Below are 13,110 nucleotides of genomic sequence, written 5' to 3' on the forward strand. Positions count from 1 at the left end.
CAAATGATAGGTATATCCAATTACAAATTTGGTGAATGGAGAGAATATTCAGTTATTCTGTGCTTCCCAGATACTTTTAAAAATTAAGTATCTTAAAGTTTTGGGTACAAATCACATGGCATTTAACAGACATCAAAGAAGCTCTGTCCTATTATATATTTTTCATATAATTACGGCTCCTTTAAAAGAAACAGCACTGCTCTAGAAAAGTTTTTATTTGTAATCCAAAGAAGATCAGCTTATCTTTCCACTTATTCAGTTATAGAAATTACCACCAAGTAATAGGCAATAAGAGAATGAATGTTCTTTTAAAGTCAAAGGAAGGCATCTCCAGAGTCAGAGAGTAATCAATCCACATGCAGCTCAGTACTATTTATTCCTTCGCAAAATGCCTCAGTGACATACATTATGGTGTGTATACACGTGTGTTCTATATTTGCATTATGTGGAGGCTTAAGTACCGAATTTCAGTTATTGCACATTCACAGAGAAATGTATCCACGTATTATACTTCCATTCATACTCACTACATCAATGTTTTCTTTAAAGCTGCACAGAAAAATAAACATAACACTGCTGCAAACAGATGTCTCCACCTGAGTTTCACAGATTTATTTCTTTTTCTTCCGAATTACATCAAATATCACATGGTCCTCAAGTGGTCCCTCTGGACCACACGTGAGAGGGTGGTCATCAGAGCCCCTTCACTAGCATCCCTTTCCCTCTGGGAACCCGGAAGGAATAACGATGCTTGCTGCTGTGGTGTCGGACCATTTGCTTCTGTTGATTATCTGATGTTTCTGGAAACACCAGCTCATCTCCATCTATATGTATTTTAAAACAAAAAAAGCAATGTCATTCTTTAAACTGTTAAGAGGCCTCCCACCCAGTTTCTCATGTTAATTTCACAACTGTTCATTAACTGCACAAATATCACTGCTCTGATTTTCTAAAGTTAAAAATGGATGAATATGGCAAATTTCTCAAGAATAGAAGCAGAGTATTAATGAACAGAATTTAATGTTCAGTGTAAGCAACACTTAAAAATGAATTTATTGTGACTCTTATCTATGAAATGACATCATTTCACTGGAAGGAGAGGTCAATCATGTTGGTGTCTTTCCACTTTGATTTGCCCTCACATTTCTATGCTATGTTTTTCTCCTATCAGATTTTTGTGGCTAAAGGGTATCAAAACGGTCTGTTATGCTTCAGGGGCAAGCATAAAGGGCCAGTCATTCTGTAAATGAAAACAATTACAATAATTGTAACTGAGCAAAGCATTTCTGAGGTCCACTGCTGGAGGAAGAGGTGTTGAGGTGGGGTAAGGAGACCCCACTTCTTCTCTCCTGGAGGTAAAAGTCATTCTCTACTTGCTGCCTCTTCTGATCTTGGGGAAAGATGCACCCCTCTTTAGACTTAAGACTTACTCTGTTTAAGTTCTTAATATCTAGAAGTCAACAAAATGTCACCCAGAAACACTCAAAAGTGTCTTAGACTACAAAAAGAAAATAAGAGAGCTTCTTATAGGTTAAATTGTGTCCCCGCAAAAGATGTTGTCATACTAACCCCCCCAGAGCATGTGAATGTGACCTTATTTGGAATTAAGATCTTCGCAGATCATCAAGTTAAGATGAAATCATTGGGGTGGGCCCTAATCTGATTGTGTCCTTATAAAAAGAGGAAATTTGGACACAGACATGCACAGGGGATATGCCACATGAAGATGAAAGCCGAGATCAGGGGTGATGTATCTAAAAGCCAAGGAACACACAGATTGCCAGCAAGTCACCAGAAGTTAGGAGAGAGGCCGGGAAAAGGATTTCTCTCACAGCCCTCAAAAGGAACCAACCCTACTGACATCCTGATCTCGGACTTCTGGCCTCTAGGACTGTGAGACAATACATTTCTGTGGTTTAAGCTGTCCAACCCTGTGGCACTTCTTAGCAGCCCCAGCAAAATAATTCTCTGCTACATTAAGTATTCCATCCTATAAATAAAATAAGAAAGAAAGATAAATGAATCCCTGTGGCTTTTCTCACACTCTAAATCTGCTAGAGTCTAAAATGTAGGTGGGAGAAGTTGGAGCAGGGCGGTGGGGTGGGCCGCGTCTGCTTCCCCCGTGTTCACTGCAGCTTGGAGCACATCTGGACGCAGAGCCTGCTGGGAAGTGAATGAATTTTCACAGTGAGCATTCAAATGGTAGATTAGTGTTTCCAGGTGCTTATGTCCAACCATCAGTCCTGCTTAAAAATAGCTGGAGTGTGCCACAAGTAAATGCTTTTATCTCTACTGCTATGCGAGGATGAAGGAGAACCACTTTGCCGGGAGCGCATCCCAGGACTGTGTGTAAGGGGCACAGGTGTCCAAATCAGACCCTCTCCACTCACTAGCTCTGTGACCTTGGGCAGTCAGTTAGAGACATGGTCTCTTAGAATTACTTCTACTAAGAAGAAGTCATTTCTTACTTGTCTTCTTATTTTTGAAATATATTAATCTAATTGTCTCCAAAAGCAAAATATTTAGGGATCCTTCACTATTCAAGGGTTGAACCTAAAATAATAAAAAAGCAAGATTACCATTTCAATGAATACTTTTTTAAAATTAAGTTATGACTATTTGCTTACATATAAAGAATTAAGAATAAATATATTCTACTTAAACTCCCCCCTCAGAATAATGTAGTCTCAAAAAAAAAAGACCCCCAAAACATCAATTAAAGAAAATAAATGGTGTTACAAACTCATATTGATAAAATTTCAGAAACATGAATATCATAGATTAAAGAAATCTGAACATTACTAACTTAAATAGCAATATATTTAATTTTTATATTAACTTTTAAAACATCATTAGTAACTAAAAAATTATCCTGAGAAGATTCACCTGCCTTGTGAATTCATTTTATCAAACAGTAAATGTGACTGGTTCATGTTTAGAATGCTGAAAAAGTGTATTTTAATATTTTATATAGTGGGACCGTCCTTACAAAAGCTTTTCCCATTGCTTATATTGTTTAAAGTGAGGCAAAATCTCACATATAATTGTAAATACTTCCTTCATCCTTTCCTGTATAAACTCCTTTTTGGTGGCTCCTGCTATGTATACTCCACATATGCCAGAATTTAATCATTCTTAAATCTTCAGTGGTCTTTTAACAAAATAGAGGTTTTTACTTCTAAATTTTACGTAAATTTTAAATTATTTGTAGTAAAGATACAAAATTTTTATTTTATTATGAATCTGTGAGAATCTAATTGAGAATCCTAAAAACAGCTTTGGCTATATACTTTTCCTTTTTTTTTTTTTTTTTTGCCAGTAAAATTTTCCTTCACAGTATGCAAAATTATACTAAGTGAAAATTAGTAATAAACACAAGTAACTAAACTGAATGTGGGAAGTAACATCTATAATGTATGATATAAATATTCATATTATATTATCTACATAAATAAATAGTACATTTATTTATATCATGATAATCCTACCTTATATAGTGCAACTAAATATCACAAAATAGCTCTTGTACTAGTAAAAAAATTAACCCATGTGGGTTTTGGTGGTTATTTTCACTCTTAGCTAAGCCTTCAAATCACCAAGTACACATTAGTAAGTCCAGCAAAGGCACAATTGAGTTTCCATTTTCAGTCAGTAATTCATCAGTCACATGATCTCAATGTCAAATCACCTTCTTGAGGGGGATGGTTTGGATCCATTCCATGGAGTTCACATCAATGATATCCACTGCATTTTCACTGTACACTGAGAGATATGGGGCATTGTAACCTGGGAAAAGGAGAGGAGGTGACAGCAAGCATGGGGTTCATGATTCATTTTTTAATTGGAATTTTTATTAGGATAATTATAGATTCACATACAGTTGTAAGAAAAACACAGAAAGATCTCTTGCATGCTCTGCTCAGTTTTCCCCAATGTAACATTTTGCAAAGCTAGCATACTGACATTGATAGAGCTGACCTATCCATCTCAGGCAGATTTCCCCACTTTTACCAGCACTCATGTGTGTGTCTGTTTGTGTGTGTGAAGGTATATACAATTATATCACCTGTGTAGGTTCAGGTGTTCACAGCCACAGTCAAGATACAAAATAACTCCAAGGATCCCTCATCATGCCTTTTTATAATCTCACTCACCTCCTTTCCATCCTCCCCTCCTTCCTTAATCCCTGGGAATCAGTATAATCTGTACTCCATTTCAAAAATTTTGTCATTTCAAAAATGCTATATGAAAGGAATCAATTTCCTCTAAGATCAGGAACAAAACAAGGTTGTCCACTCTCACCACTATTATTCAACATAGTTTTGGAAGTTTTAGCCACAGCAATCAGAGAAGAAAAAGAAATAAAAGGAATCCAAATTTGAAAAGAAGACTTAAAGCTGTCCCTGTTTGCAGATGACATGATACTATACATAAAGAATCCTAAAGATGCCACCAGAAAACTACTAGAGCTAATCAATGAATTTGGTACAGCAGCAGGATACAAAATTAATGCACAGAAATCTCTTGCATACCTATACACTAATGATGACAAATCTGAAAGAGAAATTAAGGAAACACTCCCATTTACCATTGCAACAAAAAGAATAAAATACCTTGGAATAAACCTACCTAAGGAGACAAAAGACCTGTATGCAGAAAACTATAAGACACTGATGAAAGAAATTAAAGATGATACAAACAGATGGAGAGAATTACCATGTACTTGGATTGGAAGAATCAACAGTGTGAAAATAACGATACTACCCAAAGCAATCTACAGATTCAATGCAATCTCTACCAAACTACCAATGGCATTTTTCACAGAACTAGAACAAAAAATTTCACAATTTGTATGGAAACACAAAAGACCCCGAATAGCCAAAGCAATCTTGAGACAGAAAAACAGAGCTGGAGGAATCAGGCTCCCTGACTTCAGACTATACTACAAGGCTACAGTAATCAGGACAGTATGGTACTGGCACAAAAACAGAAATTTAGATCAATGGAACAGTATAGAAAGCCCAGAGATAAACCCACGCACGTATGGTCACCTTATTTTTGATAAAGGAGACAAGAATATACAATGGAGAAAAGACAGTCTCTTCAATAAGTGGTGCTGGGAAAACTGGACAGCTACATGTAAAAGAATGAAATTAGAATACTCCCTAACACCATACACAAAAGTAAACTCAAAATGGATTAAAGACCTAAATGTAAGGCCAGACACTATAAAACTCTTAGAGGAAAACATAGGCGGAACACTCTTTGACATAAATCACAGCAAGATCCTTTTTGACCCATCTACTAGAGAAATGGAAATAAAGACAAAAAAAAACAAATGGGACCTAATGAAACTTAAAAGCTTTTGCACAGCAAAGGAAAACATAAACAAGACGAAAAGACAACACTCAGAATGAGAGAAAATATTTGCAAATGAAGCAACTGACAAAAGATTAATCTCCACAATTTACAAGCAGCTCATGCAGCTCAATATCAAAAAAAACCAAACAACCGAACCCAAAAATGGGCAGAAGACCTAAATAGGCGTTTCTCCAAAGAAGATATACAAATTGCGAACAAACACATGAAAGGATACTCAACATCACTAATCATTAGAGAAATGCAAATCAAAACTTCAGTGAGGTATCACCTCACACCGGTCAGAATGGCCATCATCAAAAAAATCTACAAACAATAAATGCTAGAGAGGGTGTGGAGAAAAGGGTGCCCTGTTGCACTGTTCGTGGAAATGTAAATTGATACAGCCACTATGGAGAACAGTATGGAGGTTCCTTAAAAAACTAAAAACAGAACTACCATATGACCCAGAAATCCCACTACTGGGCATATACCCTGAGAAAACCATAATTCAACAAGAGTCATGTACCACAATGTTCATTGCAGCTCTATTTACAATAGCCAGGACATGGAAGCAACCTAAGTGTCCATCGACAGATGAATGGATAAAGAAGATGTGGCACATATATACAATGGAATATTACTCAGCCATAAAAAGAAACGGCATTGAGTTTTTTGTATTGAGGTGGAATGACCTAGATCTGTCATACAGAGTGAAGTAAGTCAGAAAGAGAAAAAGAAATACCGTATGCTAACACATATATATGGAATCTAAAAAAGAAAAAAAAAATGGTTCTGAAGAACCTAGGGGCAGGACAGGAATAAAGACACAGAGGTAGAGACTGGACTTGAGGACACGGGGAGGGGGAAGGATAAGCTGGGACGAAGTGAGAGAGTGGCATAGAAATATACACACTACCAAATGTAAAATAGATAGCTAGTGGGAAGCATCCACATAGCACAGGGAGATCAGCTCAGTGCTTTTTGACCTCCTAAAGGGGTGGGATAGGGAGGGTGGAAGGGAGAGGCAAGAGAGAGGAGATATGGGGATATATGTATATGTATAGCTGATTCACTTTGTTATAAAGCAGAAACTAACACACCATTGTAAAGCAATTATACTCCAATAAAGATGTTAAATAAATAAATAAATAAATGGAATCATATGGTATTCATGATTAATTATATCTGCTACGCCCAAATACATTATAAAAACACCTTCAGAGTGGAATCCAAAGAGAATCCCATAATAATATTATAATTATCAAAATCTTTTTTTTGATACACAGGGTTAACATAAATTAAAATGGCACATAAATGATGCACATGGGTCCAATTATATAGTACAACACGTATGTAAAATCTGACAAAAATCTTTCTAACACCTACATCTAACAGCAGCTTTTTTAAGAAATTCCATAACATTTCAAAATCTGTGGCTCCTAAACCAGGTCAACTCCCAAAAAGAATATGGTGTAAGATTAGAAAAGTATATCTGGGGAGTAAAATTAATGAACAAAGCAGAAAGAACTTCCAGCCAGTAACATTTTTGGAACTTTCCACTTTATTAATAATAACCTCTTATGGCTCTTAAATACTCACCTCAACATGAATATGTCTCCCCATTAAAGCAACAGCAATATAATTAACAACACTTCCTACACTCATGTTGTGCCTCTCTTTCCTTTTTCCTGTGGCCAACTCTTGAAAGTGTCATTTACGTTTCACATCCTCCACTTCCCAGCCCTACTGACACCCAGTCCATGGCAATCTGACTTGTGTCTTAACCCATCCATTAAAACTGCTCTCACTACAAGTCATTAACCGTCAATTATTCCTAAAACCAACAGACACGTTTCAGTCTCTGTCTTACTTGAAAGCTCAGCGATACTTGCCTCCTACAATTCTCCCTCTCAGTTTCCTTTGTGGGCTTCTTGCCCTCTGACCACCTCTCTAATATTTATGTTTCTTGGTCCTCTGGCCTATGTCCTATTCTCTCTCACTCTGTTTACTCTCGCACTGGAAGTACAAACTCAGCATGTCCAAGGAACCAGGCTGATAATGCCAGAAACTAGTCATTGATTTTAGCTTTACCACAAATGGGATGGCCAGACATTGTGTGCTCTGATGTGTTCAGTGTGACATACAAAACTAGTAAGAAATTACTCTTATTAGAAGCCGTTAATGCTCATTTTCAGTTGTAGGAAATTCAGGACATAGAGGAAGAAGTTAGAAAGCACCACGAGGAAACAGACAGATCTAGATTGTAGAACATCCTACAGGAGAGCAAATCAGTGGTGTGGAAAACCACTCAGGATTAGAAGATATTTAAGAGTTAACCACAACATGCCATGTGTGGACCATTTTTGGATTCTGATTCCAAGAAATACACTGTCAAAAGAGATGTCTTTATGACAATCAGCAATATTTTAATATGGACTATTGGATGGTAAAAAAGAATCATTGGTAATTTCTTCAGAGGTGGTAATAGTTTTATGAGAAAATGACCATATTTTTAGAGATGTATGTTAAGGTGTGTAGAGCTGGAATGAAAATAATGTTTGGGATTTTATTTCAAATACTTCAACAACTCAACAAAAAAGAAAAAAATTAAGTTATCATATTCCTTCCTCCTCTGCCCATCTGAATCTGTCCCACCTTGTGTTTTATTATCTCAGTAATATCAGTGGCATCACTCATTTGCTCAACTAGGAAATCCTGATTCTCTGGTCCCTGAGCTTCCACTTCTAATCAAAGCTTTGTAAAGCAAAGTTTTGTCAATGATATCTCCTCAATATCCCTCAACTTGTCTCCTCTCTATCCCAACTGTCTCTACCGTACATAATTTTAATCCACAATTTCTACAAAGACCTCCTAGTTGGTCTCTTGGGCTCCAGTCTGATCTCTCGTTTATCGTTTACCTCACCACTAGAGCCTAGGGATTTTTCTGAAGTGCATCTTTAACCATGTCAGTGCGTCTGTGATCTGGCTCATGAGAACTCCTCCAGTCCCATTTCTCGAACTCTTATCTTGAACTCCATGTCTGAAACAGTGACCTTATTATAGTTCCTCACAAAATGCAGTATCAATGGCCTTTTCCAGTTATGACAGAGTTGTCTGCTATTGGAATTACCCTCCCACCATCAATAATTATAAAATGGACATAAAAATATAAAAATGGACAAGTCATATGAAATAACTGTTTTTAGGCATTAGTTAGTAGACAGCACAGGACTGCCATTCCTAAAAGAAGATAAATATATAAGGTGTGTCCCACATTCCGCTGTTTCTCTGCCTAACGGAAATCTCCAAAACTGCTATGTAGGAAAATGGAACCCAAGCAGAGAGTTGAAGTTTTGCCAGGCAGAGGAAACAGATTCTAATGTGTCTGGAATTTGCAAGGCAGAGTACACAGAGGAAAGAGCCACAAAGAAAGGTGTCCCAGAAATCTGCACAGCTGTTCCCTCGAAGTTCCTGGCCAAATCCAAAACTGCACACAGACAGAGCAAGATTCCACAAGACTCAAGCAGAGCATTGAGAGTGAACAGAAATTTCATAGGTAGTACAGTGCTGGAAAGACATTAGATTTCTGAACCAGACAGAGTAGAGAGACGTTGGTGAAAACCCTAGGCATTCAGTTGAGACCCAGAAAGGCCATTCTTTGGGCATGAGGACTAGAAGAAAAGCCAAAATAGGCCCGCCCTAACAAAGTCTAATTCCAAGCCTCAGCAAAACTAAAGTGATCCATCAGTAGGTTAATTGTCTGTCAGAACAAAGCACACAACACTCTCTAGAGAAATACATAATATAACCCAGAGTCCCTGTATCATAGCATTCATAATGTCCAACAAAGATAAAAAAATAATAAGACTTGTAAAAAAGCAGGAAAATAACAGCTTTAATCAAAAAAAAAAACATTCAGTAGAAGCAGACCCATAGATGCCATATGTTGGAATAATTATAAATAATTGTATAAATAGTTTAAGACTGTGAAAAAATATAAACAAATTGGCAGAGAGGAGAAATCCAGCAAAGAAATGGAAATTTCAAAAAAATACTTGAAATTATAGAACAGAGGAATATAATACCTGAAATGCTTAAAAATCCCTGGACAAACCAGGGGTAAAAGATCGGTGAAACTGAAGATACAATCAATATAAATTATCTAAACTGAAGTAGAGAAGGAAAAAAAGATTTTTAAAAAACAGAGCCTCAACGATTTGTGGAACAAAGTCAAGAGGTCTGATATACATGTAATTGGATCTCCAGAAAAGAGAAAATAGGTTAAAAAAATTTTTAGAAAATATAATGCCTAAAAATTTTCCAAAATTAATGAAAGATATCAATCTTCAGATCCAAAAAGTCCTGAAAATCCCCAGCAGAATATATACAAAGAAAATCACATGTAAGCACATCACAGTCAAATTGCTGAAAACCAAAGATAATGAGAAAATCTTAATGTCTGCCAAATAGAAAAGACAGAGGGAACAACAATAAAAATGGTTGATTTCTCACTGGAAACAATGGATACCAGAAGAAAATAGAATGACATTTTTTAAGTGCTGAAAGAAAAAAACGCTTCTCGCTTTTTTAGCTGGCCTTTCCAGACTCACCAGTTTAGATTGTGTCCCTCCTACGTGCTCTGTAGAATACTGTACTCCCCTATCACAGCACTTGCTTAATTATTGATCTCATATCATGATTATAATCTCAATAAAGATACAGACTATTTCACCATGTTTAATATTGTGCCCTTAACTTTTAGCATAGTAAGTTCATATTAAGTGCTCAATTACTATTCTCTAAGTGAATAAAAAATGCTATATTAAATTTATAAAATGATGGCCTGCATCAATGAAATATCAAATAGGCTAAAATTATTTAGGAACATTCTATGTAGACTTTACATAAGCTAAATCTAAAAGGCAAAAAGTAATCTACTTAGTAACTATTTCTTATGGTTAATTAATGCTTATGTGGTTTTCAGTGACCATGAAGATATCTACTTAGGAGCTTACAAAAAGCAACAACCTGGATTAAGAATATATTCAAGGTAAATTATCCTATGAATATAGTATAAATTAAAGGCTAAGTTATTTCACATGTATGACTTAGATATAACTTCTTTAGAGCTATTCTACTTAAAAAGACATAGACAACTTAGGAAAATTCTTCAGTGATGTAGTTTTCAAAAATAAAACCGTCATTAACAATATTTAGTCATATGATATAGAATTGTAATAACAAGGTTGGAAATGTACAGAGAGACAAGGAAATAAATTGTAAGATAGCCTTACAGCAATAACTTGCAGTTGCTGGCCACATCAGTTCAGCTGGCCTAGATCTGAGGCCCCTGCTGTCGGTGTAAATTCCAATGCTCTTAAAACATAACAGATACTCAATACTAGAGATCTCAATTGCACAGAGAGCATCCACTGGTTGATGTGCAATAAATGACAGTGTAGGGTCATGGGAGTGCAGCATCCTGTATGGAATTCCTTCTCTCCTCAAGGGGTATCTCAGGAATCCTGATTGGAATCCTACACAGAGCTGTTCACTGAAGATGCCCATCCACTGGACATTGGTTGGGATTTGGAGCTCTTTAAATTTTCTGTGAGAAATTTTCTTGCTCTGAAACAGCTTGTAACAGAAGATTTGGCTTTTCCTAGCCACACAGAGGCATGTATGGGCCCCTTGGCACACTGTTCCAGAAGTCACGGTCTGGCACCCTTTGGTTTCTGCCAGCTTGTGAATATCAGTCTTTCGTCCATCCAAAGCTGACATGGGAAACAGCTGCACATGGTGACTTCGTCCTGAGATCACTGCAACCATCTGGCCATGGGGGATAAGCTCAATCTGGTGAATCTTCTTCATGTAGCCAATGCGAATAATTTCTACACAAATAAGCATATTTGTAAGTCATTTTAAAATTCATAATAACTTCTGTTTACTTATTTCAACTGTTCTCCAAATTTTACTCATAAGCAATTAAGAAATTTTTCCCAATAAAAATGATCTGATAAATCTTCTTAGTGTCATTAACTTGAGTAATTTCTCTACAACTAAAACAGCAAGTCACCTTCAAATAGCAATGTTTTCTTATTTTTTAATTTTCTTTATTGAGGTATATTTGACATATAACATTATACTAGCTTCAGGTGTACAACATAATGATTCAATATTTGTGTGTATTGAGAAATTGTCACCACAATAAATCTAGTTAACATCCAACACTGTAGATAATTACAATTTTTTCTTGTAATAAAAATTTTTAAGATCTATTCTCTTAGCAACTTTCAAATACACAATATAGTATTATTAACTATGATCATGTTTCTGTACATGACATACCAAGGACTTATTTATTTTATGATTGGAAGTTTATACCTTTAAAACCCCTTCACCCATTTTGCCCATTACCCCCACCTCTGGCAACCACAGATTGTTCTCTGTATCTATGAACGTGTTTGTTTAGATTCCACATATAAGTGAGATCATATGGTATTTGTCTTTCTCTGTCTGACTTCTTTCACTTAGAGTAACAACCTCGAAGTCCATTCATGTTGTTGTAAATGGGAAGATTTCTTTCTTTTTTATGGCTGAATTATATATATATATATACATATATATATATATATATATATATATATATATATATATATATGTATGTATGTATATATATCTCACATCTTTACCCATTCATCCATTGGTAGACACTTAGGTTGTTTCCATATCTTGACTATTACAAATAATGCTGCAAGGAACATGGAGGTGCGATATCTTTTCAAGATAGTGTTTTTGTTTTATTCGAATAAATATCCATAAGTGGAATTGCTGGATCATATGGTAGCTCTATTTTTAATTTCTGAGGAACTTCAATACTGTTTTCCATGTGGCCGCAACAATATACATTCCCATCAACAGTGAACAAGCGTTCTCTTTTCTCCACATCCTCACCAACACATTATTTCTTGGCTTTTTAATAATAGCTATTCTAACAGGTATGAGGTGATATCTTATTGTGGCTTTGATTTGCATTCCCCTAGTGATCTTGAGCACCTTTCATGTATCTGTTGGCTATCTGTATGTCTTCTTTGGGAAAATATCTATTCAGATCCTCTGTCCATCTTTTAATCAGATTGCTTAGGTTTTTTGCTATTGAGTTTAATGAGTTTTTATGTATTTTGGATATTAACCCCTTATCAGCTATGATTTGCAAATATTTTTTCCCATTCGATAGGTTGCCTTTTCCTTTTGTTGATGGTTTCCTTTGCTGTGCAGAAGAATGTTTTCCTATTTTAAAATTCTTTCCGATTTTTACTCCAATGGATTTAAATCAGGTTCTAATAAAATCACAGACATAAACTCAAAGAGTAGGTTTGAGAAGGACCAAAAAGGGATAGGAAGAGAATAAGAGATCAAAAATTATATAGGTTAAAAAAAAAAAGATAATTATTCCATAGATAACATAATTACCTTAAACATAAAATTAGCATAATAAAGCACTAAACTCAGTCCTGAGATTCCAGACAGCAAGGCGAACACCCTCAATGTCTAACAAGTGGAAATATACTGCTTTTTCTTTTTTTTTTTTGGCCTTGCCATGCAGCTTGCAGGACCTAGATCTGAACAGGGATCAAATCCAGGGCCCCGGCAATGAAAGTGCCGAGTCCTAACCACTGGACCACCAGGGAATTCCCAATATACTGCTTCTTTAGGGAAAAAAACTGTCCTTTTTTTTCTGGCACTAAA

The 13,110-nt window shown here is 35.9% G+C and overlaps 1 protein-coding gene across 1 annotated transcript in view; it reads right to left on the bottom strand.

The window, feature by feature from the left end:
- Positions 1-693: 693 nt before the first annotated feature.
- Positions 694-13,110, bottom strand: part of LOC137771004 (serine/threonine-protein kinase MRCK alpha-like) — a 52,628-nt gene continuing 40,211 nt past the window's right edge. Inside the window, exons 10-13 of the mRNA XM_068554028.1 lie at positions 10,656-11,252; positions 3,689-3,786; positions 2,469-2,553; positions 694-824 (exon numbers count right to left, since the gene is read on the bottom strand). Coding sequence (XP_068410129.1) covers positions 694-824; positions 2,469-2,553; positions 3,689-3,786; positions 10,656-11,252 — 911 coding nt within the window. The remainder of the gene's footprint in view (positions 825-2,468; positions 2,554-3,688; positions 3,787-10,655; positions 11,253-13,110) is intronic.

This window comes from Eschrichtius robustus, chromosome 10 (genome assembly GCF_028021215.1).
Source record: "Eschrichtius robustus isolate mEscRob2 chromosome 10, mEscRob2.pri, whole genome shotgun sequence".
Taxonomy (NCBI): Eukaryota; Metazoa; Chordata; class Mammalia; order Artiodactyla; family Eschrichtiidae; genus Eschrichtius; species Eschrichtius robustus.